This window comes from Camelina sativa, chromosome 3 (genome assembly GCF_000633955.1).
Source record: "Camelina sativa cultivar DH55 chromosome 3, Cs, whole genome shotgun sequence".
Classification (NCBI taxonomy): domain Eukaryota; kingdom Viridiplantae; phylum Streptophyta; class Magnoliopsida; order Brassicales; family Brassicaceae; genus Camelina; species Camelina sativa.
Window position 1 is genome coordinate 1998516 of NC_025687.1, and position 27306 is coordinate 2025821.

General features: G+C 34.9%; 5 protein-coding genes across 8 annotated transcripts; 2 read left to right on the forward strand and 3 right to left on the reverse strand.

Moving 5' to 3' along the window:
- Positions 776–2248, reverse strand: LOC104762933. Of its 2 annotated transcripts, none has more exons than XM_010486349.2 (3): positions 1874–2248; positions 1339–1380; positions 776–1248 (listed from the first exon to the last, which is right to left on the reverse strand). In XM_010486349.2, the coding sequence occupies exons 1-3, from the start codon at positions 2076–2078 to the stop codon at positions 902–904; spliced, it is 594 nt and encodes a 197-aa protein (XP_010484651.1). In that variant the 5' UTR covers positions 2079–2248; the 3' UTR covers positions 776–901. The 2 variants fall into 2 exon arrangements, with proteins under 2 accessions (XP_010484651.1, XP_010484660.1); XM_010486358.2 differs by having other exon boundaries at positions 1357–1380; positions 1874–2235.
- LOC104762944 (putative FBD-associated F-box protein At1g05080) lies at positions 2484–4052 on the reverse strand. Its single transcript, XM_019242262.1, has 3 exons — positions 3153–4052; positions 2896–3055; positions 2484–2819 (listed from the first exon to the last, which is right to left on the reverse strand). The coding sequence occupies exons 1-3, from the start codon at positions 4050–4052 to the stop codon at positions 2548–2550; spliced, it is 1332 nt and encodes a 443-aa protein (XP_019097807.1). The 3' UTR covers positions 2484–2547.
- On the forward strand, positions 8283–12987 carry LOC104762954 (dentin sialophosphoprotein-like). Its single transcript, XM_019243288.1, has 4 exons — positions 8283–8694; positions 8825–9398; positions 10233–12402; positions 12526–12987. Exons 1-3 carry the CDS (start codon positions 8359–8361, stop codon positions 12356–12358), a joined length of 3036 nt encoding a protein of 1011 aa, XP_019098833.1. The 5' UTR covers positions 8283–8358; the 3' UTR covers positions 12359–12402; positions 12526–12987.
- Positions 18812–20134, forward strand: LOC104762964 (mitogen-activated protein kinase kinase kinase ANP1-like). The gene has a single exon (XM_010486387.2). It carries the CDS (start codon positions 18949–18951, stop codon positions 19966–19968), a length of 1020 nt encoding a protein of 339 aa, XP_010484689.1. The 5' UTR covers positions 18812–18948; the 3' UTR covers positions 19969–20134.
- Positions 20708–27207, reverse strand: LOC104762973 (DNA repair protein RAD16-like). 3 transcript variants are annotated; one of them, XM_010486406.2, is made up of 18 exons: positions 26966–27207; positions 26614–26802; positions 25580–25627; positions 25137–25229; positions 24014–24972; positions 23600–23722; positions 23442–23515; positions 23259–23322; positions 23016–23162; positions 22735–22820; positions 22565–22634; positions 22339–22461; positions 21937–22167; positions 21689–21793; positions 21443–21601; positions 21272–21360; positions 21107–21187; positions 20708–21018 (listed from the first exon to the last, which is right to left on the reverse strand). In XM_010486406.2, exons 3-18 carry the CDS (start codon positions 25611–25613, stop codon positions 20946–20948), a joined length of 2511 nt encoding a protein of 836 aa, XP_010484708.1. In that variant the 5' UTR covers positions 25614–25627; positions 26614–26802; positions 26966–27207; the 3' UTR covers positions 20708–20945. The 3 variants fall into 3 exon arrangements, with proteins under 3 accessions (XP_010484708.1, XP_010484700.1, XP_019098834.1); XM_010486398.2 differs by lacking the exons at positions 26614–26802; positions 26966–27207 and having other exon boundaries at positions 21449–21601; positions 25580–25704; XM_019243289.1 differs by lacking the exons at positions 26614–26802; positions 26966–27207 and having other exon boundaries at positions 25580–25704.

Consider the following 27306-nt stretch of genomic DNA (forward strand, 5'->3'; position numbering starts at 1 on the left):
TTTTTAGTTCATTAAACATATCAGCTTGTGCTACTTACGCGTGAATGTAATGAAGCTTTTTAAGGATTAAAGCATTCGTATGCAGAATGATGAAGCTTTGAATAGCGGCATGATTTGTATGAATATCATTATCAACAACAACATGGAAACACAAGAGACAAAGTTACTTATAAAGTTACATTTTTCTTCTGTTGACCTTTTTTGATTTGAGACCGGAAAATTCTGCTTTCTTTTTTTCTCCACAGACTAATTCAAAAGTCATGATCAATAATAGAATAAAACCTACGTTTTAAAAAATATTTTGACTAGTGAAAACGACTTTGGTCTATTGGTCGATAGACTAGAGTTAGCTTTATATACTAGATCTCATGTTTTAACTTTAAAACCGACTACAGCTGCAAAATTCTCAACATCTCTCATCATGTCAAACATTGAACTGTTCGTTCGTGGTGGTGGTTATATTATTTTCATAGTTTCCGGCTGATATAATATTCTATTTTTCCTGATTATCAAATGTTGCCGACCATTAGGGAAACATTGGCCAGATTTATTGGATTTGGGCCTATTAGAAATCTGGCCTATCTACTCCATATCTGTTGAGACAAATTTTAGATAGAATCTCTGCTGTCTTCACCACACACACTATAAACCAAAGGGAAGGTCCAAAACTGTTACAATAATTGGTAAAATCTGTTTTGTTGTGTACATTGTGTAATGAGTATGGCGGTCACTTTGATTTAATTTGGGTTATTGTGTTGAGTGTTTTCTAAAAGCATATTATAATTAGTGATTGTTATATTGAAGATTATAATAGTAGTTGACATTATATTGTCACAACCCAGTTACAATGTTACAGGAGTGATTTGGAACTAAAGATCCTTTTGCTGATCCTTGGGGTTTCCTAAGCAACCTGAACATTGCTTTTGGTTTTAGCATTTGACTTGGTGGCTCCTTCTCTCCATCCTTTTTGACGAGCTCTCTCTTCCCACTTGGATGTTAGCTTTTTCTGCTTGGAGAGTGCTAACTCCGCCTTTTCCCGAGCTTCTTCGCATGTTTCCATACCGGAGTTGCACTTATCTGCATCCTTTTGGTATGAAGATGTTACCTTCTTGGCCTCCAATAGTCCCATGTCTGCTCGTTTGTGTTTCTCTAAAGACTCTGCTTCACGCATCTTCAGTTCCTCGGTTAAAAGTTCAGCATAGTTCTTCTCAGTGTCTTCGTTCACCTCAGGATCGTGCTTTGCACAATCTACAACATTCAAAAGCAAAATGCTTGATACAAAAAGACTCGATTGCTAAAACTCGAAAGACTCTCAATCTGATGCAGTTCAGGAAATACCCATCACAAGTAACTCACCGACAAAAGAAGTATTACTGAGTTCTGCAAGAAGAAAGGAAACAAGTTAAAAAAAGGGATTTGGTAACATCAGAAAAAGAATATAAACTCAGCTTAGCAAGAAACATATACAGTAGTAACTAAGAAATTTGTTACAACTACAAACAATGGATTTCAACTCAAGACTTCAATCTTCTTTGAATTCACTAAACAAATAACTGAGAGTATCATCACAAGTGAATCACAATTCAAGTAGATGTACACCTACTTACTTAGTACTCTAAATCATTCTCAGATTCAAACTCAAGGAAGAACCAAACTCAAAGGCAGCATGCAATTCAGTAACTTCAGAACCAGAAAACAAAAAAAAAAATCGAAACTTCAAAAGCCAACTATATACTAATCTTCTACTTCCAACAGCTACAATACCAAAAATTCCTACAGCCCTCAGCAAAAAAGGAGTAAACTTTAGCCACAGATCTAGCAAGATTGTCATCAGGAGGAGCACAGATCAAGCAAAACTCTGTTTTTTTTTTACCTTTGGGAATTGTGATAGCGGGATAAGGAGGACAATCACAGGGGCAGGAAGGGCAAGAGGAGGTGGAAACGACGGCGGAGGAGTGGCTAACGGCGGCCAAAGCCTCAGTGAGATGCCAGTAGAGGGGCGGACCAAGTATGTAACCAGCCATGCTCAGTCCCAGCAAAACTAACCCGATCTTCAACGCCGCCGCGTGTCTCCCCATTAAGAAAGAGATACACCGATTAGGTGAAAATTAGAAATTTCCGGCGAGTGGGGATTTTAGCTGTCTGAGAGAGAGAAGACGCTATGTTGAAAAATTCGGTGCTATAAAAGAATCACTTTTGACTCTTTTGCTAATTCCATCGACAGTTGATAAAAAAAAGTGCAATGAATGTGACTGTGTGTATTATTGACACCTTAGCCGTATAGTTTCATTTTGTGACAATGTGAAAATTCTGTGTGTTTCTTTGTTTCTTCCAAGATCTAAACCGGTATTACAACAATACAAAAAACAATAAACGAATCACCGGTTTAAAAACTGGTCAGATTAATTAGAAGCTGGTCCCTTGCAGAGACGTTTCCTAGTCATTCTCGTATACATACATACGCTTCCCTTATGTCCTCTAAACTTAATCAAACCAACATCTAACAGCTAAATCCAAACAAACTGTATAGTGTGTAGTGTAGACTGTTCATTTGAACAAAAGGTGAGATGTTGGTGAAACCCTAGGAAGATCTTGTAACTCCTCGATGATCAACTCTTGGTCTTCAAGATCCAACCTCAAAGAGATTGTTGCCGTTTTTAAACGCATAGAGTTGGCTAAAATGTATGTCAAGAATTCTTCCTCTTCTAATCTATCCCCATAAGCTCTCCACTCGAATATCTCAAGCTGTGATGACAAGCATCCGGGAACAGGACTTGGTTGGTTCCATGCAAATGGGATATGCTTGGGCCTATAGATATCTTTCTGAGAAGCAGTGAGGGGTTATATATACATATGGTAATTAAGCAAAAAAAATTAGTACATTAAAGCTAGAACAAAGGAGGATGGTGATTATACGTACATCATCTACCAAAAGCTCTTTTAGTTTTGGAGCATTTTCAAGCAAAAGTAGGAGTGGTGTTAACCAGTCTCGTCCAAATGGAAATATGCTTAACTTTATGAGTCGAGAGAAGTTGATGGTAGTACAACACTTAACCTGCAAACGAAACAAACAAAACACTTAATATAGTAAGAGCGAGAGTAGGTAGATGCAGCAATGAAATTACAATGAGTTAAATTAGATAGATAGATACCATTGCATCAGACAAGTACAGATAAAGAGACGAGACTGAAGAAAAAGAAGTTAGAAATTTTTCATCCTGATAACAAGACTTAACGAAGATATTTGCATCCCGGAGACAGGGCATATCCTCGATGGAGTGAGAGTCTCCTGAATAATCAGTGATTCGACAGCTGGTCATTGCAGGAGCATCTACAACCAAAGACCTATCGGTATGGTCTACTACATCATTGCTGCTGCTGCCAGAGGAATAATTAGCATACCACAAGTCCCATAAAGTAGGCACTTTGACCGTAAACTTTTTGACATTGTCATCTTCTCTCCGTGTCACTGACAAGACTTCTAGAACAGGGCAGCTCGATAACAAGCTAACGAGAGAATCCTCGTCTTTATACACGACACGGTTTAGTTCGAGGTCTGTGAGGGATGGGAGGTAGGCGGAAGAAGAAGGAACATTCACGAGAATCTGGTCGGAGAGAGTCAGGTCAGCCAGATATTCGCAAGAGTAAAGGCTCTTGTGCAAGCTGGTTGGACCAGCGGACCAGAGGAGCTTGATATATAGGTTAATCACCAAGCAGTCAACAGCTTTTGCAACCCACTTTCCGATATCAACATCGTCAGTAGTAGGGCACTGTGGACCAAGTTCCATATGCAAGCTGTATATTAAAGGTGCCTTGTGGAGTTGCAATGACTTGTTAAGAAACCACCAAACGCTTTTCTTGCTTTCACAGTCGATGTCTTTATACTCGAGTGTAGTTACCATCGTCCAGGTAGAAAGCCATCGTTTCGACAGAAACATGGTGGCTACTGCGTCTTTTGTCGGGAGAAGATCCAATATCATTACGAGCAAATCATCGGGTAAAACACTGATCCTATCTTCACATACGGTCTCTTCAACTTTGGCTTCTGCCATATCTTCACGAAGCATATAACATTCAGCGTCAAAAGCAACACACAAAAAAAACGAAAACACACTCGTTTTTAGGTTTTGGTAGTTGTCGGATGGGACATTGTAACTTAGGTAGAAATTATAAAGAAAGAAAGAATACCTTTTAGGCGATTGGCACCCTCGTTAACCCTAAATTCCGGCGGGCAAAAAGATCTGATGGCGAGACAAAAGAAGAAGCTTTCTCGTCCGTTACCGCTCCCTCCCTCCTACTTCCAAGTTTGCCCGCGTCCTGGCTTGTGCGTCGTCCACGGGGTCTCTGAATTCAGATCTGGAAGACAACCCACATGTGAAGCCAAATTTCGAAATCCCAGCTCAAAGTCTTCTTCTAAATCCGGTTGACGTCGAGGGAACGCTTCCCTTGGGTCGAAGACAGTTTCGTAGGTTTTGTTTTGTAGTTTTGTCAAAACAACAACATTGACTTTTATATGTATACGGGCAAACTGGTCAGAAATTCGGATCAAGAGTTCAAGCTGGGCCTACAGAAAGAAGAACGTGTGTTGGGCCAAAAGCAAACTCAAACCCATTCAATATAGGTTTCGGTTGCAGTTAGTTACAGAGTTAAAAAAAACAGCTACACAAACCGAATTTATTAGCGGTATAGTAATTAATTATTGAAGCATCAACATGTAATCTCATAGTCTGTAATAATAGCAAATATATTTGATTACACCATGCTCACATTTCATAAGTCAAATGTTGATTTTCATTGTGATGTTGAGAGTTTTAAACCTTACCTTTTCATATGGTGATTTTGTTAATGAACCATTTACAAGTTTTTTTTTTTTTTACACACATAGATAAGGTTTTTTTTTTTTACACACATAGATAAGGTTTTTTTTTACACACATAGATCATTATATATTATCAGTTACTTGCTTGTTTTTATTCTACTATTTTATACAAAATATATGTTTCACAATAATTGACAGCACTATAGAGAGTATAGTGAAATGAAACTATATATTTTATATTATAATCCGTTATAAACTGCATCATGCATGTAATTGATCCGATCCTAATTATTATTAACACTGTAATGCATATATATATATATATATATATATATTTTTATGACGCACAGATTAACAAATCATTTATTTTTTCTAAGTAAAGATATTATTTATTAGTATATAGAAGACGACGTCGTTTGGTTTTATATGAGAGGACGACGTCGTATGGTTTTGAGGACCAAATATTATATAGAGGACTAAATATCCTTTATCCTATAAATCACAAGTCACTTGTCCAATAAAATTTTGCCACATGGATTTCTGTTTTTAGTTTTAATTATAAAACAAATTAAAGATCGTGTTGAAAAGTAAGCAAAACTAATTATTTTGAAGAAACGGCATTGGCAAAACAACTGGGCTTCGTAAGTTAAGGCCCATGATTTGGTAAAAAAAAAGGTATTTAATTGTTTTTCTCTCAAAAATATCATTGCAGAAATCTGAAAACAAGAAAAAAAACAATATTTAACTGTTCCACTGAAGCATTACTCCACGATCCCTTTTTCTCGGCCATGCTTCTAAACAAAAACAGTTCATTATTCTCATATATAAGCATGTCTTGATCTCTCATATTTGCCTCATCTTCATAGTTTGGGTTATTTTCATTCTTTATTTTTCTTAAAAACCTAGAATACGCATGGCTTCAAATCAGATTTTTTATGTTCACTTTCAAGGATTTTCGTCCTTTCAATCTTTAACAATTTACTTTATATGACTTTTTTTTCCGTTTGCTCACGTTTGGTTTATTTATTTCATCGTCTTATTCTTTCGCATCAAATCGGTCATGGAGGAAGAATCGTCATGAGCTCTTTGTGTCTTAGTTATTTATTCAAGTATCCTTGAGGAGAGATATACTTAATTACAATGCTTCATGGAAACTGGGATGAGAATTTAAGGTGATTACCACGTCATCGTTGCTCAGTTCATTGGATAATTCATGTCATGATTTTTGAGAATGGAGATTCGCATTTACTTTTTTTTTTTTGTTAATATGATAGTTTATGTGGATACGTTGTTCCCATTTAACCATGTATTTGGCAATATGCAGTGTTCAAGGAGTTGCAGAGTGATAGTGAAAGTATTTATTATGCTCACGTCTTGATTTCTAAGGACAAACAGGAAGATGCAAAGTAACAACAAGACTATTTCAGAGGCCCAATTGCTATTTAATCACAAGGATCATGTTGCCGACCTAGAAAGCTTTTGAGGAAACAACGAAAAAAGAAGGTACCGGAACAATTATTTTGAAATCCATGTGCACAAGTACGCTGTACTTCGTAAACCAATTTACCAAATTCCAAATTATTAATTTTTTTACTTCATCTAAAACTTTGCAGAACAAGTATGCCTTCAAGTAGAAAAATGTTTCTAAGGATTTTGCCATGTGCCCTAAGCAAGTAGGAAAATTATATTGTAAGTAACACATAATTTAGAAATTTGTGGTGGTTCTTTGTGCTAATACTCCTATATTATATGATTTCAACACTTTTAATTCCGTGCGTATGCACGGGGCAAATACTAGTTATATAATAAACCAATTATTTATTATTATATAGAGGATGGCGCCGTTTGGTTTTGACGACCGCGTTTTAGTATGTTTAGGATAGTATGTTTAGGATAAGAAACAGTTTGATTGATAAATGTAATGCATTTTTTTTATGTTTGAGCTGAGAACTACGTCGTTTGATTTATATGAAGTTATAGGCGCGCGTGACGGCCGCAGACTAAGGAAGAGAGAAAAATATCAAATGGTTCGAGAAAAATAGGGCTCGTAAACATCAAAAGAATGGGCCCTATAAAGAAGAATTTGACCTAAGAGAAGAGAGATATAAAAGGCGAGGAGAGACTGGTAAACCTAATAAGTAGTACACCATTTCAATTGATAAATGTAATGCATTTTTTTTATGTTTGAGCTGAGAACGACGTAGTTTGATTTATATGAAGCTACAGGCGCGCGTGACGGCCGCAGACTAAGGAAGAGAGAAAAATATCAAACGGTTCGAGAAAAATAGGGCCCGTAAACATCAAAAGAATGGGCCCTATAAAGAGGAATTTGACCCAAGAGAAGAGAGATATAAAAGGCGAGGAGAGACTGGTAAACCTAATAAGTAGTACACCATTTCAATTTGTTTTTTCTTCGTCTTCTTTCGAAGTTCTGTGTTGCTGCGGCGTTGGGGTGGATTGTTCTAAAATCTGATTTACTAATGCGTTTTGGTGCTGTATGCAGGTACTTAAAGTGCCAAGTACAGAACTAGGTACCACAAAGAGTTCTAAGGGTTGATACGCTGTGCCATATTTGTACTTATTATTATTTTTAGTCATACAAATAATTATGATTAGTCATACAAATATACTCTCTCATGAAGTTAAAAATATATAAAATCTCTCTCTTCTTCCACACTTTCCACATTTGATTTTTTAATTAATCAATAAAATGTAATATCCTAAACCGGACCAATTCAAATCAGACCAAATTATTCCTAAATCAGAGACTGAGCAAAATCGATACCAAAGGAAGACATCATCATTCATTAGTAATCAAACCCCATATTCCTTACGAAATGTCGATGTGTGGAGAAAATTTATCAAGTATGTGATAGTAAATGGATAATTTTTTTAGTAAAATCTAAAAACTTGTTATTAGATTCTAATTTATTTAGAATTTTGATGATTTCAATAAAATCACACAAAGTGAATAAGTGAAAGATTTAAAAGAATTGTTAAAGAGTAATCTATATTGTTGATTAGTTTTTCTATAATCTTGTAAAATATTCCAAACAATTTTAATATTTTATTCATAGTTTTCATAATTTTATTTTGTGAAAAAATATAAAATTATAAACCAATAATACAATAATTGAATTCATTAATAATTAAGGAGAAAAAGTTCAAATTAAAACTATGATCATTTGATGACTTTATTCATTCATAAATAAAATCTTTTTTTCGACGAAAAAAAACCCATGATCATTTGAATTCTCTTCAATACGTTGTGCCATATTTGTACTTATAATTATGTTTAGTCATACAAATAATTATGTTAGTCATACAAATATACTCTCTCATTCATGAAGTTAAAAATATATAAAATCTCTCTCTGATTCCACACTTTCCACATTTTTTTTTTCAATCAATCAACAAAATTGTAATATACAAAACCGGACCAATTCAAATCACACCAAACTATTCCTAAATCAGATAGCGAGGGAAGAAGACGTCATCATTATCATTAATCAAAACCCCAGATTTCGTCTCCTTAAGAAATGCCGATGGAGATCTCAGTAGATCTGATAAACCAACTCAAGGTCTCGCTTCGAAAAGAGGCCAAGCTCTCCTCCTTCGATCCCGTGGGCGATAACTCAGACCCATCTCTCTCCACCCTTCCCACATCCGCGGAGGCAATTGCAGAACTAGATGCTTCGGCTCCGTACCTCCGTTGCCGGAACTGCAAAGGAAAGCTTCTGCGTGGAATCGAGTCTCTGATCTGCGTCTTCTGCGGCAATCAGCAACGTACCAGCGATAATCCTCCTGATCCCATCAAGTTCACTTCCACTTCTGCTTACAATTGGTTTCTCACCTCTCTCAATCTCGATGGATCGGTAAAAAAATAAAGTCGAAACCTTTTCCCACTAATTTTTAATTCCGTTTCCGAATTTTGATGAGGATTTGTGTATTAGTCAGATGTAGTAATGTGGTGTGTTTAAAAAAAAACGAACTTTTTATCTGCAGGAGATGGTAGAGCCGTTAAAGGAAACGAATGGATCAAGCAGAGGAGCTAAGGCACCTGTGGTTAAAGGAATTGCTGTTTCTAAGTTTCTTGATTTGGAAATTCAATGGTCTGCAACAGATAAGTCTATAAAGAGTGGAACACCTGATGATGATGGACAATTAGTGCTGAATAGAAATCCCCTGAATTTGGGAGGAATTAGTCTTGATGATATTCTCGTTGAGGGAAGAGGAGATCTTTCAAAAGTGGATCCAGCAGAGAGCAAAACCGTGGATGATGATGATGATTTTAAGGATCCACGTAGTCTTAGCTTATTCGATAGTGTAAAGAGTCCGGGAGTTGTTAAGGGAAAATATGTTATTGTTTCTTCTGAGGAACATGAGAATCTTAGTTTGTTTGCGCGACGAGATGGTCAGGAAAATGTTACTTTAGCAGCTCAGGGAAACTTTGGGTTCTTTGAGGAAAAAGATGTTCCGAACTCTTTTAAAGATGATGAAAAGCTTAGTCTGTTTGGGGGAAAAGATACTGAGAGAACTAGTTCTTCTAAGAAGGATGAGAGTTTTGGTTTCTTTGAGGGTATGGATGCTCAGAGAAGTAGTTATTCTAAAGAAGGTGAAAATCTTGGTTTGGTTGAGGGAAACGATGCTCAGCGTGCTTCTAAAGATGATGAGAGTTTTGGATTGTTTGAAGGTAAAGATGCTCAGAGAAATAGTTTTTCTAAAGATGGTGAGAGCTTTGGATTGTTTGAAGGTAAAGATGCTCAGAGAAATAGTTTTTCTAAAGATGGTGAGAGCTTTGGATTGTTTGAAGGTAAAGATGCTCAGAGAAATAGTTTTTCTAAAGATGGTGAGAGCTTTGGATTGTTTGAAGGTAAAGATGCTCAGAGAAATAGTTTTTCTAAAGATGGTGAGAGCTTTGGATTGTTTGAAGGTAAAGATGCTCAGAGAAATAGTTTTTCTAAAGATGGTGAGAGCTTTGGATTGTTTGAAGGTAAAGATGCTCAGAGAAATAGTTTTTCTAAAGATGGTGAGAGCTTTGGATTGTTTGAAGGTAAAGATGCTCAGAGAAATAGTTTTTCTAAAGATGGTGAGAGCTTTGGATTGTTTGAAGGTAAAGATGCTCAGAGAAATAGTTTTTCTAAAGATGGTGAGAGCTTTGGATTGTTTGAAGGTAAAGATGCTCAGAGAAATAGTTTTTCTAAAGATGGTGAGAGCTTTGGATTGTTTGAAGGTAAAGATGCTCAGAGAAATAGTTTTTCTAAAGATGGTGAGAGCTTTGGATTGTTTGAAGGTAAAGATGCTCAGAGAAATAGTTTTTCTAAAGATGGTGAGAGCTTTGGATTGTTTGAAGGTAAAGATGCTCAGAGAAATAGTTTTTCTAAAGATGGTGAGAGCTTTGGATTGTTTGAAGGTAAAGATGCTCAGAGAAATAGTTCTTCTAAAGATGGTGAGAGCTTTGGATTGTTTGAAGGTAAAGATGCTCAGAAATCTAGTTCTTCTAAAGATGATGAGAGTTTTGGATTGTTTGAAGGTAAAGATGCTCAGAGAAATAGCTCTTCTAAAGATGATGAGAGTTTTGGATTGTTTGAGGGTGCATCATCAAAGTCTTTTGATGACAAGATTGTTGCCTCGTCTTCTGATTGGGATTCCGACTTTCAATCTGCTGGTCATAATCCTTCGCCGAAAAAGATTTGTGGTGACCCGTTCGTAAATTCTCCGGTTGATTTGGCTGCTCATATGGACTCTGTCTTTGGTTCGGGGAAAGATTTACTACATGCAAAACCGGCAGATTCTTCGCCTGCTTATGTTTCCAAAACTGGTGATCGGTTGCAAGATGATTTATTTGGTAATGTCACTGGTGAGCCCCAAAACAACGATTCAGCTGTCCATGATAAGAATGAGGGACAGGTTGTAGGCGGCAATGGAAGTTCATCCATGGATATTGATTGGATTGGAGATGATCTATGGCAAACCAATGAAAAGAAATCCATTGAGAAGACCCCTGCATATGTCAATGATGATGATGATGACGATGACTGGAGTGATTTTGCAAGCTCGGCTAACTCCAAGACTCCTAATAAACCACTTTCTCAAACCATAGAAAGTTCCCAAGAAGAGATTTTTTATGGACAGGCGCAAGTTAAGAACGGTGTTAAAGAACAGAACGTAGAGGAGAAGCAGAATACTGGTACAAGCGTGATGTCTGACATAGGCAAAGGACTAGAAGATGATCTCTTTGGAACTTGGGATAGTTTCATATCCCCAACCATTCCGCAGGCGTCTAAGCAGCCTCCCACCAATCATGCGAATCTATCTGGTGAAAAAAATCCGGAAATGAACTTGTTTGGGGAAAATAACAATCACAGAGACCAGCAGCACGAAGATGTCGGTTTTTTTAAGGCGAAAGAAGTCCAGAATAATGTTTCTTCTGAGGAACATGAGAATCTTAGTTTGTTTGCGCGACGAGATGCCCAGGAAAATGTTTCTTTAGCAGCTCAGGGAAACTTTGGGTTCTTTGAGGAAAGAGATGTTCCGAACTCTTTTAAAGAGGATGAAGACCTTAGTCTGTTTGGGGGAAAAGATATTCAGAGAACTAGTTCTCCTAAGGAGGATGAGAGTTTTGGTTTCTTTGAGGGTAAGGATGCTCAGAGAACTAGTTCTCCGAAATATGATGAGAGTTTTGGATTGTTTGAAGGTAAAGATGCTCAGAAAACTAGTTCGTCTAAGGAGGATGAGAGTTTTGGTTTCTTTGAGGGTAAGGATGCTCAGAGAAGTAGTTATTCTAAAGAAGGTGAAAATCTTGGTTTCTTTGAGGGAAAAGATGCTCACAAAACTAGTTCTTCTAAAGATGATGAGAGTTTTGGATTGTTTGAAGGTAAAGATGCTCAGAGAAATAGTTGTTCTGAAGAGGATGAAAATTTTGGTTTGTTTGAGGGTGCAACATCATCAAATGCTGACATTAAGTCTTTTGATGACAAGATTGTTGCCTCGTCTTCTGATTGGGAATCTGACTTTCAATCTGCTGATCGTAATCCTTCTCAGAAAAAGATTGGTGGTGACCACTTTGTAAGTTCTCCGGTGGATTTGGCTGCTCATATGGATTCTGTCTTTGGTTCCGGAAAAGATTTACTCTATGCAAAACCGGCAGATTCTTCAACTGCTTATGTTTACAAAGCTGGTGATTGGTTGCAAAATGATTTATTTGGTAATGTCACTGGTGAGCACCAAAACAACGACTCAGCTGTCCATGATAAGAATGAGGGACAGGTTGTGGGCGGCAATGGAAGTTCATCCATGGATATTGATTGGATTGGAGATGATCTATGGCAAACCAATGAAAAGAAATCCATTGAGAAGACCCCTACAGATGTCAATGATGACGACGATGACTGGAGTGATTTTGCAAGCTCGGCTAATTCCAAGACTCCTCCGGAAATGAACTTGTTTGGGGCAAATAACAATCACAGAGATCTTGATTTTGACAGTATCAAACGTTCTGATTTCTTTTCTGAAAATATTGGCGGCAAAACTGACTGAGAGGAAGCCAAAGTCATACCTTCTGGAACCTCTACCTTAGACAGGTTTCTTATTTTCTAGTCAAATTCTTGTTCCCTAAACTCTCTAAATACCTTCAGTTCGTACTTACAAGGAGCTTTAGTAACATGTTCCGGGTTTTTTTTTGGATTTTTGGCTTTCGATTACAGAACGAGTGATCCTGATGGTAGTAAAGATCAAACAGTTGATCTTGTTGTAGGCACAACAACAACAGCAGCTACCAAGTCAAAGAGTGAGGTGCCGAGGAGCTGATGTCACAGATACAAGGAGCTGATGTCAAAGACCAAACTTTCTGTGCCTCCAATCTCCAAGACAGAGTAATATTATCACACTGTACTCTCCTATCTCTCTTGTTTTTTTTCCTGGGGCTTGGAGATTGCTTGTTTTCACGTATATATATACATATGATTCTCAATAACTTTCGAAGAATTCAGTTGTTGCTTGTTCTGTAGCCACAAGTAGTTTCAGTCTAGTGGTATTTTCATTTGGGTTGCTTACCAATTTCATTGATCTTGGCCACTTGGGGTACATACATAAACAACTGAGACTTGTAGAATTTGTTTGGATATCACCTCAGTCTCTGGTTATTAAAAAAGAACTTGGTTGCTCTGTTTCTCTGCTTAAGCTTTTATAACCAAGTACCCACCAAATCCAGAGTCACTGTGTTATCCTTTTTTTCTGATGAGATAGATGACTACTGGCATCACTTGAACCGAAAAAACCGAAAAAAAACGAAATTGGACATGTGCAACCGACGTAACTTACTGTTAGTCAATCGTTTTCTTGAGAGCAACTATTTTATTTAGTAAAGTATATCTCCACATGATACACGTTCTTGTTTGTAATTAGATGGATACTCACTCCAATATGCATCTAGACATATTTAACTATATATATGAATTTAGACAAATCTTACCGTCGCCTTATATGTTGAGACTCTGTGGAATCATTCTCCAAAGCATGATGTTTTGCTAATGTATAAAGATTTTACCCAAGAAAACAGATGTAAGAAAATATTAGAAGCAAATATAAATAAGATCTTCAAGAAAAAATGAAAGTGAGGACAAAAATGCGAAAGAGAAGTAAATAATTTTAAAAACAAAAAAAAGAATCTTAATTATCAAAATTAAGTACTGATTTGCCTTTGAGTTTAATGACTGTCGTACGTAAAACCACTTCTTGTTGGGAACTTACTTGTTTTATTTTGTTCCATGAATATGTTATTATTATTTTTTTTTAATTTTTACGGATGCAAGTAAAATAGGTTTTCTTTTTTGAATGTTACAATAAATCAAATACATTTTCTATGCGCCCACCTACAAACTCGACCTTAAATTTTTAAGTTAGGTTAACAGAAATCATCTCATCTTAACATTAATCACCTTCGAGCAACATTGCCATAAATTGAATTGAATCATCGTTTGAGCAAGTTGTATATAACTCTTAACTAGCTCACATTAATATTCCATCCTCTTTTATAATATTATTACTAGGAGATATCTCCTGTTTTTTACAAAATTTATAATATAATAACCAAAATTATTGTTATATTTTTTTAAAAATATATATTATTTTTTTTGAGACAATATTTACTTTTAATATTACAATTGTTTGATAAGTCTACATATATCTTTTTAAATACTAATTATTTTAGAATATTATAGTAGCTTAATATGTTTGTTTGGTAAATCTACATATATCTTTTTAAATTCTATTTTTTGTATGTTACTATTTATATTGTTTGTTTGTTGTATTTACATCATTATTTTGTGAGAAATTTTAAAGTAGTACTTATTATATTCTAATTGTGAGTAAATAAAATTATTAATATATCAATCATATAATTTAAATTTGCGTGGAACATTAAAACACATATTTTTTTTTCATAGATTGAGTACCCTGTATTCGTTTTTGAAAACTCAAATTACAACATATGCAGAAAAAGATCTACATATTTATTTATCATATGTATTATATGATAATTCAAAACAATTTGTAAATGAAATAAAAGAAAGATGATTAGGAGAATCATAATTTAAAATCTTAACAAAATCTTTCAAACATAGTTATTAAAATAATAATTTGGATAATTAGATATAAAAATCTTACTTTTTAAAATTCCGATTGGTTTACAATTTTTTAAAATTAATTAGTAATTTTTGTCCATAATAAATTAGAGAGAGATTTTTTTTTGGGAAATTAATAATTATTTAAAAAAATTTATTAGTCTAATATTAAAATTATATTTTTACCCTTACTGAAAAAAATAAATAGTTGTCTTAAGACCAATGACATTGTCATGTAATTTCTTACAGTTTATAAGGTTAATTTTATATTTGTAATTTCCAATTAATATAGTAAGATTTTCGTACAGTATATATCTGGTCTGTTAACCCAAAAAACGAGTTGGATTATCACTATTAATTGATTTTGTTCTCCTTAATTAAGAGCAATTTATATACTAGCTGCTATTGGAGAGGTGATTTCTAAATCTATATGGAATTTTAAATTCTAAAAATCAAAACACATGGATTTTGAAATAACATATTTTATCCTTGGATTTGAATCTTTCTATATTACACTTTCAAATTATTTCAAATCCATTTAAAACATAATGTAGATTTTGAAATCCAATAACAAATCATTAAATGAATAACATGAGATTTTAACAAGTATTTGTAAATTATAGAACCAATAACACATAATTTTGATAATTATTTTAAAATCAATGATTGAATAACACATGATTTTTATTTAGATTTCCAAATCCATTAAAATCATAGAACTATAAACCCTCTTAAAATCAATTGAGTTATAAACGTGATTAACATAAACTAGTACTATATTATTATCATCATCTTCTTCTCGATCATTTAAAAGAAAGAAATAAAAATATATAAGTTACTTATGTCATACTCTTTGATTTTTAATCTAAAGTTCTATTTTGAAGCAACAAAAACGCTCTATTTAGCATTTACCATGCGTAACAGACTTCGTCTTTAACTTATGGTTATATTAAGATTTAAATTTAGCACAAAGTTAAGTTATCTATATTATTATTTTCACAGCATTTTTCAGAAGAAGGCTTGAAGTTGGGCAATATTTACATCATATGCCATTGCAATTAAAACATTTAATACAAAAAAAAAAATTAAATTAAAAAAATCGATGAAGGAAATATATATTTCCCTAAATATCTGAACAACATCAATTTCTATTTTCCTTTTTAATTACAAGTTTTAAAATGTTTTAATGAAAAAAAAAACTATAATATCTTACCTTATTCAATTTTGATTTTCCATTATACATGTTTTCCATTATACATAAATTGTTTAATGTTTTCTATGTTAAAATGAATAGAGCAATTGATATCAAAAATGGGTAGAAAAAAATATAAAAATAAACTAATAATGTATGATTTTATTATACTATATATATATATATATTGTTTTAACCTCCACAAAATGATATATGTTTTTTGACTAAAGAACATGTGTCATTTATAGAGTTATGATGTCAAATACAAATATATATATATATATATATTCTATTGCACAATTTAAATAGTGAATACATCAAATTTAGTCATATGAGTAATATCAATAATATTACCTGTGTAAATATCAATAACAATACTAAAAAAAGCAACAATAATTTATGAAAAATGTTATTTATCCACGGATCCAAACCTAAACTAAAAATAATCATAAGAATGTGATGAGATTTAGGTTAATATTAGTACACTTATATATTTTTGCGGGTTGGTTTAAAAACACAAACAAAATATTTTAAAACTTAATTTTACATGAAAGGAGTTAAAAATCAACACTAACCCGCTCCATCATACTCAGATATTTAAAACTAACTATTTTTTTTAATAACTATTTTTTTTTATTATCCACGGGTCCAAACCTAGACTAATAATAAGTATGTGATGAGAATTAGGTTAATATTAAAACACTTATATATTTTTGCGGGTTGGTCTAAAAACACAAACAAAATATTTTAAAACTTAAATTTATATGAAAGAAGTTAAAAACCAACACTAACCCGCTTAATCATACTCATAGACAAAACTAACTAATTTCAAATTGGTGAATAAGAAAATTTAAATAATTTTATACTAACTACAAAGTATTATACATATTAACAGATGTTTACTTACATAACAACTAATTTTGATTGATTAAATTCCAAAATAAAAGAATTTTGATTAATTAAATTTCAAGTGAAAATAATAATTTTTAAATAGATAAAGAAAATAAAATTACAAATATCTCAATATTATTGTAAAAGAATTTAAAACATATATTTGATCTAACATAATGTTTTTTTAGTAAATTATATAAAATATACAAAAATACATAAACCCGCGGTGTACCGCGGGTTAAAATCTAGTCTATAATTAAATCTAAAGCATAATGAAATGAAATTCAAATACAAATACCTATAACCAGATACTTACATATAGGAACGGTCTGAATTATAGTTTGCTGAATCCAAAATTTGCTCATTTTTTGAGGAAAAATAGGTAAACTACAGTGAACAAAAATTAACTAAGTTACCATGCTGGTCTACAACCCGAGCTTGATAGTTACAAATGATATATACTTTAAAAGTAGCTATCATAGTGTTTGTGATGAAACTTTTGTTCTTATTACTTATATATATGCAAAAAAATTGAATTGAGTAGGTTGTTGCTTGAAGTAGGCGTTCGTCATTATACGAATCTTTTGCACTTCTCTTTATTTTCATGCCACGTGTTAATCCTACCACTCAACTTGATAACATATAGGAGAAAGCTTATTAAACAACGTCACAACTTTTTTTTTTTTTTAAGTTGCTAAGATAGTTATTTGGTTTTCAATATTGATGTTTATATGTAAAAATATCTCCAGAGAAACTCAGAAAGTATAATTCAAAACAAAATTATTTGTCTTACAATATTGGTGAAATTATAAATTGATTTCATTGAATAATTGTATACATATATCTGTGTCATTGAAATATTGTTATTAATTTGAATTTTGATTTATAAAATCCAATTACCAAGTATATACTACACTCCCTGTTTTTAAAAATTATTGTAAGTTAGTAACTTCAAGCTTGCATAATCATCTAAGAATATGTATAGAATCGTCATAATTGTTACAGGTCTTAATTGGTTATTCATCATGGGCACTTTCTTGCAAAAGTACGTACGCAATTTAGAAAAAAAAAAAAAAAAAAATTGGCAATGTACACAATAAATGCTTAGCACACCTTTTCGTCATCTGTTTCTTTTGTTACATTCATAATAACAGTAGTACAATAAATATCTAAGTTTGAAAAAAAACTTATGTAGATTAAAAACACGTGAATGTGCAAGTTATTTTGCATGTGGTTAATAATAATAAAGCGTACATGTGCGTATGAGCTGTGAATGTGCGTATTGCAGTGGACAGCCGTAAATGTCTGACCAAAATCGTTTCTCTTATCTTTTTACGTACCCAACACTGCCTTAGGTAACTCATCTTGTCGCTTCTTTCATACAAACTACAAAGGTTTTTAAAAAATCTTACAGATCGACCCATGGTTCTACACTTCTATGTACAATTTAATTTTTTAATATGCTACAAGATATAGCCATGAATACTATATAGACCTAATCAGATTTGAAAACGATGGTGGTTAAACCCACCGCTCTTTACAGTCATACATCTTCTATAATTTCCAAACGCAATCAAAAAAGGTGTCTATATTATAATTGTCAACATTATGTAAAATATTCGAAATGTGAAGAAAATAAATATGATCAATGAAATCTACCAAATTTATGATACCAAAGAAAGAATCTACCAAATTTCCGTACTGCTCCTTTACATATATTTTATTTGTTTTTGTATTTTACCTAACTCTCTTGCGAACCTAAAACAAAAGGAAAAAAAGGGAGAAAGATTTGAGCACTTGTCGACACTTCGTAGAATCTAACCTCTGTCGACACGTGGCTCGAGCCTCGAGGCATATACGGAACTCTGGTGGTCGGATCAGAAACAAATACTTGTTTTGACTACCTGAAAATTCGACACGTCACCAACTTCTAGACTCAAAAAAAAAGAGTACAAAGGCCAATAAGACTCTAACGAAGTGTCACGTCACTTCCTATCGAACCTTTCTTTAGATACGTTCACTGCCCACGTCACTCCTCTTTCTTTGCTCACGTTTCTTCTTCTTTTTTCTTTCTTCTTCTCTCTACACATATATACTTTTGTTGGTAATCACATCGAAGATTCGAAATTGGATCACATTTGGTAATCAACTTTTACTTCTTCTTAAGAGACTCCACGTGTATGGACGATTACATATACACAATTATTTTATTTAAAATTAATTTCGCTTTGGTAGATAAACTCGATGTTACCAAAAGTATACACTATCTAATTAGTAATTACCAAACCAAAAACAACAATCTTAAGACCCTTATATATATACTTTCTTTGTAATAACCGAGTGAAAGCTAACACATACAAAAAAAAAAAAAACACACACACCATTCTTTTTTTTTTGTTTATTATACTCTCATCATTCTCCTAATGAATTGGACTAGAGGTAAAATTATAGGCCGTGGCTCAACAGCCACCGTCTCAGCCGCCACCTTGCAAGAATCCGGCGAAACAATCGCCGTGAAATCCGCCGACTTCCACCGGTCGGAGTTCTTGCAAAGAGAAGCCAAAATTCTCTCTTCTTTGAATTCTCCACACGTCATCGGATACAGAGGATACCAAATTACAAAAGAGTCGTTCAACAACTACAACGGAGAAGCTACGACTTATAATCTCCTCATGGAGTACGCACCGTACGGGAGTTTGGCTGACGTGGCTTCCAAGAACGGCGGCTCCATCGACGAGACTCGCGTCGTGAAGTACACGCGCCAGATACTTCTTGGATTGGAGTATGTTCACAACTCCATGGGAATTGCGCATTGCGACATTAAGGGAAGCAACGTGTTGGTCGGAGAGAACGGAGAAGCCAAGATCGCTGATTTCGGGTGTGCGAAACGTATTGAACCGGAAATAACCGAACCGGTTAGAGGAACTCCGGCGTTTATGGCTCCGGAAGTGGCCCGTGGAGAGAGGCAAGGGAAAGAGAGTGATATTTGGGCGGTGGGGTGTACGGTGATAGAGATGGTTACCGGGTCTACGCCGTGGAGTGGAGCGGATTCGAACGACCCGGTTTCGGTTCTTTACAGGGTCGGGTATTTAGGTGAGTCACCTGAGCTGCCTTGCTCGCTTACGGAACAAGCAAAGGATTTTTTAGGAAAGTGTTTGAAAAAAGATGCGAAGGAGAGATGGACAGCGAGTCAACTGTTAAACCATCCGTTCTTGATAACTAAACCGGATAATGAACCGGAATTGGTAACCGGTTTGGTTACGAACTCACCGACAAGTGTGACGGATCAGATGTTATGGAGGTCAGTGGAAGAGGACCGTCCAAGCTGGTGGGAATGTCACGAGGATGAGAGAATTGGAGTGCTAAGCTGGACGGGTCAGTTTGTGGTGGAGTCCACATGGGACACGGACGGTGCGGATTGGATCACGGTCCGAACGGAATAATGATTGATTAGTCGGTTCACATGAGGGAAGGAGCGTTGGTTGTTCCCATTCCATTCAATTAGTGAAAATTTTGTTTTTAGTCTCCAAGTGAATGTTGATAAGTATTAGAAAGTGTGGAGTTTTAGATAATTTTTTATGTACATTTGTTAATTCATCATTTTTTTTATTCCCCGGAATCCAAATTTTGTTATTTTCATTATGTTATAATACAAGTCATGATTTCATACAAAACAACAGCTTGGGCTATTTAGATGAAGACATCAAAAAAACCAATCACAATTGTCCTAAATAAGTGGGTTATGCAAGTACTTGCACGAGTTATGTTGCCAAAGTATGATTGAACACAACTGTATGAGGGTTGGAAGTAGTGTAGTTAGGTGGAAGGAGTGAGAACTATGATAATACAAATACCAAGGAAGTATTTTTGTGGAGACAGAGTAATGATTTTAACTTGTGGGGAAAGTTGAAATGAAGGAAACAAAAAGATGCCCAATTGGTTTGTTGGTTGGTTAGTTGGTCATTTTTAGGGTTTAGGCAAACTGAAAAGATTCCGTTCGAATCTTTGTTAAGGATTCGCATTTTTCATTTTTTTTTGGGTAATTTGGTAAGCTTCTGTTAGGCCATTTTGATGATTCATTCATTATGCCTTTGCTTCCACACAAATCTCTAATTATCATATGATTTAATAGTTGAAAAGGTTGAAACCTAACTTGTTAATTGTTACTACTTAAACCCTCAATTGGTTTTTTAATTCATCTTACTTAATATAATATCCACAAGAATCATCCAGATACACTTTCTTACAAGGGAGTATCAAGTCATAGATGTGTCGTCATCATCATCAAAAAACTATCTCTCAATGTAAGAAGTTTAAAAACGGGGTTAAGGTACACATACCATACTAATACGGTAATACTACACCCAGACCAGATCTTTATGATCGATTATACAAAACCGTCTTAATCTATTATCTTAAGTTATGTTGTAAACAGAAACCTCATATCTGCCTCTGTCAGCTTCCCTATGGCCTCCTGAGAGCCACCAACCGTCCTGTAATGAACAAAAATGTGTTCATAATAACCTTAGATAAATAGTTAAGGTTCCGGAAAAGAAAAAAGCTGAGAATCTTTTAACTAACCCTTCAAACACAAGTTCCTTCTTCTTCTGAAGTCTTAAAATCCTTTCCTCCACTGTGTTCTCTATTATGAACCTCACAATCCTGTCATTCAAAAAATCACACATGTATCCAAAGATTGTTCTTGCACACCAACAAACAGAGATTGAAGGAGAATTAAAGTGTAACCTTATTGGCTTGTACTGTCCGATCCTATGAATTCTGTCTTGTGCTTGCCTCTCAACAGCTGGGTTCCACCACGGGTCCATCATAAAAACCTAACAGAATTTTTCCACAAACAACCAAAGTGAGAACATGTTTGCATACACATATATTGCTCTCCAGAGTTGCTAACTATACCCTTACATGAGAAGCAACAGTTAAATTAAGGGCAACCCCTCCCGCTTTCAAGCTCATTAAGAAAACTCTGCAATCTGGGTCGTCTTTGAATTTGTTGATAGCAGTATCTCTAGCTGCCATGGTCATGCTTCCCACCAGTTGAACACAACTAACTCCACACTGTGTTGTAAACAAACGTCATTTTCTGCATGATTCAAAACAATGTTAAAAAGTAGTGGCCTAGTGACCTGCTCCTAAGATTATTACCTTCCCAAGGGTATAATTTATAAGGTCCAAAAATGATGTGAATTGGCTGAAAACTATTGCTTTGGCAGACCCGTCTCTTTCAACCATGAATCTGATTTCCTCTCTCTGCATACAAATAATCAAACATCATAACAATTCACAAATGGTTAGAAAAAGGAAGAAAAACGCTCAAAACTCCAAAGAAACTTAGAAGGATACTGTTCGGGAAAGAGACAGAACAGAAGCTGTAGATACTTGAGAGCACATACCAAAGCCTCAATCTTTGTACTTGTTTGAAAATCATTGAGCTTTATCCGATTTAAAATGCTTGAGGCTCTAAATCCTTTAAGTGTTGTCTTGCTTGCCTGAGGCTCTGTGTCAGCTTTGGTGGTCCAATCCACAGTCAGTAGTTTCGAGCATGTTGGGCAGGTGACTTTTCCCAGGGACGTAGAAAAACCAATCAAACAAGCTTTACAGAACACATGTGCACAAGACGTAACCTTCAAAGTAAAAGAAACAAAGAAGGATATCAAACAAAAAAGTCCAACAATAGTAGTAATCTGATGATTCTTGAACGAAGTGTAAAATGAAAGCAGCTGTTTCCAGACAGGTACTGAGAAACCAGAGTCGATATATTATGAAATAGCAATAGATCGACTTGGAGCGCTTACAACATAGTCCTCGGCCGGGTCGTGGCAGAGACCGCATTCTTGCTCAGTTTTGTTCTCATCAAGCAAGTTAGCGTTAGCACCACTAGAATTGGAATACACCACTAGATATGGATGATCAACAGCCTGAAAAAAAATTGAAGACAAAATACATCACAAACCTACATATCTATAAAATACTATTGCATTGGCTGTTTAGTTGAACCAAAAGACTGTAAATGCCATTCACCTGTCTCAGACGAGTGAGAAGATCAAATATATGTGCATAATTATTCATCAATGTACCAGCCTGAATATACCTGCAAACAAAAATGTACATGGCATGGTCAATAATAAAGTTCTGTTATACAAACCAAGGAGCAGAAACCAGTAGAAGCCCATTGAATATAAGTAACTTACGTATTAAATTCCGCCTGGCTGTCTTTGTATAGAGATTCATAGTAATCAGCCTCCTTTACATCTAGTGAATCCCGCCTCAAAGAAATCTACAAGAAGTCAAGTTTAAAAGTGGAGCTAAAGCTTTGTTTAGTGATTCTTAAGAATCAGAATCATTTACATCTAGTGCATCACACCTGAAAGAATTCTATAATAAGCCAAATTTATATGTAGAGATAAATAAAGCTTGCACGCAACTATATAAAGCTTCGTTTACACCAAACAAGGGAGAGAAAGGAACATACGATTCGAGGAGGAAGAGCAAGATCAGCTGCCCGACCCAATTTAGTACGTCTTAAAAGAATGTCTTTCAGGACTTTGTGTTTAAGCAATATCATGGCTCGCTTTCCCATTCCAAAGCTTCCATGTAAAGTTACTGGTTTGGCCACATACTAGCAAGAATATAGAGAAAAAAACAGAAGGACAAGATATATAATGATGATCCTGCTTTAAAAAATAGGTAATAAAACGTGACACATCAAACTTACCTTGTTCCACCAACAGAAATGTCGAACTGTATTATGAGGACAGCTAGGACAACTTTGATGTGCCCTGTAATCACCACCAAAGGCAGATGACAAAGAAAATTGAATAGCATATACTGTTATTAACTATAAAACAGAACTAGGAGAAAAGAGAAAATAATTAGAGGTTGAGAGTGAAAACATTACATGTAATCAAGAATTCTACAGTCACAATCCTTGCAAAAGTAATATGAGTATGGGAGTATTTGCAAGAAGCGAATCTGGGACAAACAAAATAGTCACATGAACCAAGTTAATTATAATCTTCAAGTGCTACAAGCAAACTTTAGGAAAGATTGACTAACCAGGGAGTAAAGCTCTCCAACACGATTCTGAAGAGGGGTACCGCTCAGAGCCCATCTGTAGGTAGCCTCCAAAGCAAAAACAGCTCTTGCTGTGTTGCTACGTCTTTCTTTAATGTAATGAGCCTGGTGTGACAAAATGTAGATTAAAATTAATCAAGGTCAGATCCATAATTCCACCCACTAAAGGCCAAAAAGATAATATAATCATGTCGAGCAGACAGGCTTATAAATATTTTTTGGCAAACTTAGGTTTCTGAAGATGAGTTCACAGTGAGCTCTCCTGCTGTGGTTTCCTATCCCACAACAGGCATGAAAAGCACCGTACCCTTACATGCCTGAATTTTAATGCAAAGTGTGCCAAAAAATTAGGCAACAAAAGGTTAACACCAACAAACAGCGGGTCTTGGAACTGACCTCATCTAAAATGATCCTATTCCACTTGATAGAGTGCAAAAGAGACTTCTCTCTGTCATCTGAACCTAAGTCATCTTCTTCTACTGGTTGTTTGGACTTCTTCTTAGATTTCTTCAGATTTTTATCTTTTACTGCATCAGCCTCCTTTCCTTGCTTTGAATATGAAGCTGTAGACTTCTTACTTTTCTGCTTAGATTGTTTGGCCGTTCTGACAGCCAAAGGTCCACAAAAATACCGCAGGTGGATCGAAAGCTTCTTCGGATAAAATAACTTGCTGCAATATGCACACTGCACCCTGGGCGGCATCATATGTCTCCTATATTCACTTTCAACTGTGGAATATGTTGTCAGAACAAAGTCGTAGTTCATGAATTCTTTAATATTCTTCTCTCTCTTCGCCCCATAGTATACAAGAACCTTGGTGCTTCCTGGGGATGTAAACCGAACAATCTCATTTAACCACTGGGAAACAGCAACGAGAGGACAAAGTACAAGGGTGCACCCCACTGCTTCCCCAAATTGTGCCCTGTCAACTTCTCGTCTGGCAAGAACAAGAGAGATGGCTTGTATTGTTTTTCCCATTCCCATCTCATCCGCGAGAATGCCTCCTCTAACTGATAGTTCCTGTTTTGATGCCCAAGCCAAAAATTCTTTTTGGTACCTTAATAGCGGCATAATCAAATCTGAAGGGGCCTCAGCAGTTTCAGCAATCACAGCATTCTGCTGATCCAAATTAACATCCTCTGTCATATGTTCATCAATCCATCTCTTCTGATCCTTTTCCCATATCTCCCACAGTAACACATCTTTCTCTCTGCTCGGACCAGGTTTTTTCCTTTTAGTGCTTGCTCTTCGTAAATTAACATTTGCCAAAGGTACAGGGGCAAGAACAGGTACAGGAACTGGTAAATCATCATTAGCACCGACTTCTTCTTCATCCTCCTCCACATCCTCGTCACCTATGTTCAAATACCAATGTAAATTATGACTATATAACAGAAACTTTTCAATCAATAACACTTAATATAACAGAAACTTTTCAATCTGTAACACTTGAAAAGCAGAGAACATTAACGAAGATGCATAAACTTAAACTCCGTTTAGCAAAGCAACGGAACGGTACCTTGAAATTCAGGGTCGACTAAATCGTCATCTGAAGGTATAGTAAAAGGTTCTTCATCAGAGTTGAAGCCAACTTCTTTCTCGAGATCCACAACTAGTTCAAAAGAGAGAAAAGATTAACAATTTATCACCGGACAGTGTCTAGGCCTTTAAAAGTTTCAATTTTTACTAAAAAGTCCCAGTCTTTTTTTTTTTTTTAATTGCATGTTGTGTTAAGCAAAAAAATTTAATCTTTTTCACAATAACGAAATTGCTTAACACATCAAGCAAGAAAAACACGAACTTTAATCAATTTCACGGAGATCATCAAGCACAATACCGATAAAATTCAACTAATTGAAGTACAGATCGAGCCGAAACACAGACACTAGTTCACTAATACACTGGGAACGAGTTTAAGGATCAAACCCAAAGATCAATAGAGCGAAATCAGAAAAAGGGTACCTTCAATCGCCTTATTGCGGGGTCGTAGCTCCATCTCTCTCTCTCTCTCTGCCCAGAATTCGCAAAGTCGAGGAAAGAGGAAGATGAAAAGAAAAAAAAGTGAAATTAGGTTTCTATCTTTCCATTTTATATTAAGAGAAGAGAGAGAGAGAGAGAGTAGTTTAGTGGTCGATAACGGCGGGAAACACAACATCATTCACACGTGTTCACTTCCTACCGGTTCGATTAGTAAATTGTGATGTCATAATTTAAAAATAAAATCTTCTAACTAAAAACATTATTATTATTTATATAGAAGGTATTAATTAAATTGATCCAATTAAAAAGTCTTAAATCGACAAAAGACCGTACACAATTTTTTGATTTTGCTTTGTAAAAGCACAAGCCCACGTTGATCATTACTCGAAACTCCAAAGAGACTCTTCTTCTCTCTTCAAGTGATAATTTTTTTTTATACATATGTGTGTTAAAAACGTTGGAACTTGGAAGTGACCATGAGATGTGATTTCATGTGTGTTATTAATTAGGTCTTAATTTAAGGATTAGGTCTCAACATTGGAAATAGACACTATCGGTAAACGTTGGCGTTTAATTAGAGACGCTAGCTAGCAAAAGCATGATTAATCGTCTTAATGTTACCACATCGTGGATTCTTAATTGAATTAGTAGTAGATCTTAGAATTTCTACAGGTACATACATATGCACATCTACAAAATATATACAGATGTAATGATGTGTATAATGAACAGAATCCGGATTGAACACATCCAAATTACATACACAAACCGGAACAATATTTAGTTTTAATATTTTTCTTTCTTTGGTATGTGGAATACATATGGAGTTGTTAATCGAGTATCATCAGTGAATACTATAGAGAGATGTTATATAGAATTGAGCCTGAGTCGTTTATATAATCGACAAAAAAAACTGAGTTTAATTTGATGAAAAGTTAAAACATAGAGTATGTAATAACAGTATTAAACAAAGAGATTGAAGTTGTGAAAAGGGGAACCGGTGATCTTTTACTTGCCTCAAACAATGAGCGTCTCCCATCTTTTTCTTCGAAGCAATCGAAAGAAAAGAAATACCGATTGGATCAAACTCGAAACCAATCCTGATATATAAACTACTCCATATCATTGATTATTTTCCCATCAATCATCTCGGAACATAAAATCAGTTGATCGATATATGTTTCCTTCTTCTTCGACCTTTGATCCTGAAGATGTAGTCAACAAACATGTATTATTCCCAAGCACACACGCACATGTATATATATATACACATATATATATATATATATATATGTACGGAGCGTGGAGTATATATACGAACAATATCTGCTGAGTATGATAAAGATTAGACGAAACAAAGAGACGTACGATCGAGGATGAAGTGATGATCATGAGTAGCCTGAGAAGTCATAAGGATCATTGCTCTCTTTCTCTCTCTCTCGGCCCAACCCATATGCATAATGCATATAGTCTTGTGCATATATATGGTGCGATACGACTCTTATAACTATAAACATATGTTTCACCAACTTCTTCCTTTTCAATTATAAGAAAGTAGATGAAAAGCTAAAGATGACTAGTTTATTTGGTTCCTTTCATATTATATACGTTATAGGAGTCTTTATATAATATAATATATTGCTTTTAAGCATGCTTACGTTTGAAAATTCATGGAGAATGCATATTAAAAAAAAAAAAAAAAAAAAAAA

Coding starts and splice junctions, on each gene's coding strand:
- LOC104762954 (XM_019243288.1), top strand. CDS start 8,359: ATGCCGATGGAGATCTCAGTAGATCTGATAAACCAACTCAAGGTCTCG. Junction 8,695..8,824: donor CTCTCAATCTCGATGGATCG/GTAAAAAAATAA, acceptor TTTTATCTGCAG/GAGATGGTAGAGCCGTTAAA. Junction 9,399..10,232: donor GAGTTTTGGTTTCTTTGAGG/GTATGGATGCTC, acceptor GATTGTTTGAAG/GTAAAGATGCTCAGAGAAAT.
- LOC104762933 (XM_010486349.2), bottom strand. CDS start 2,078: ATGGGGAGACACGCGGCGGCGTTGAAGATCGGGTTAGTTTTGCTGGGA. Junction 1,381..1,873: donor CGCTATCACAATTCCCAAAG/GTAAAAAAAAAA, acceptor TTCTTCTTGCAG/AACTCAGTAATACTTCTTTT. Junction 1,249..1,338: donor CGGTGAGTTACTTGTGATGG/GTATTTCCTGAA, acceptor TGAATGTTGTAG/ATTGTGCAAAGCACGATCCT.
- LOC104762973 (XM_010486406.2), bottom strand. CDS start 25,613: ATGGAGCTACGACCCCGCAATAAGGCGATTGAAG. Junction 24,973..25,136: donor AGTCGACCCTGAATTTCAAG/GTACCGTTCCGT, acceptor ATTTGAACATAG/GTGACGAGGATGTGGAGGAG. Junction 23,516..23,599: donor TTGGAGAGCTTTACTCCCTG/GTTAGTCAATCT, acceptor TGTTTGTCCCAG/ATTCGCTTCTTGCAAATACT.
- LOC104762944 (XM_019242262.1), bottom strand. CDS start 4,052: ATGGCAGAAGCCAAAGTTGAAGAGACCGTATGTGAAGATAGGATCAGT. Junction 3,056..3,152: donor TGTACTTGTCTGATGCAATG/GTATCTATCTAT, acceptor TTTCGTTTGCAG/GTTAAGTGTTGTACTACCAT. Junction 2,820..2,895: donor TATAATCACCATCCTCCTTT/GTTCTAGCTTTA, acceptor CTTCTCAGAAAG/ATATCTATAGGCCCAAGCAT.
- LOC104762964 (XM_010486387.2), top strand. CDS start 18,949: ATGAATTGGACTAGAGGTAAAATTATAGGCCGTGGCTCAACAGCCACC.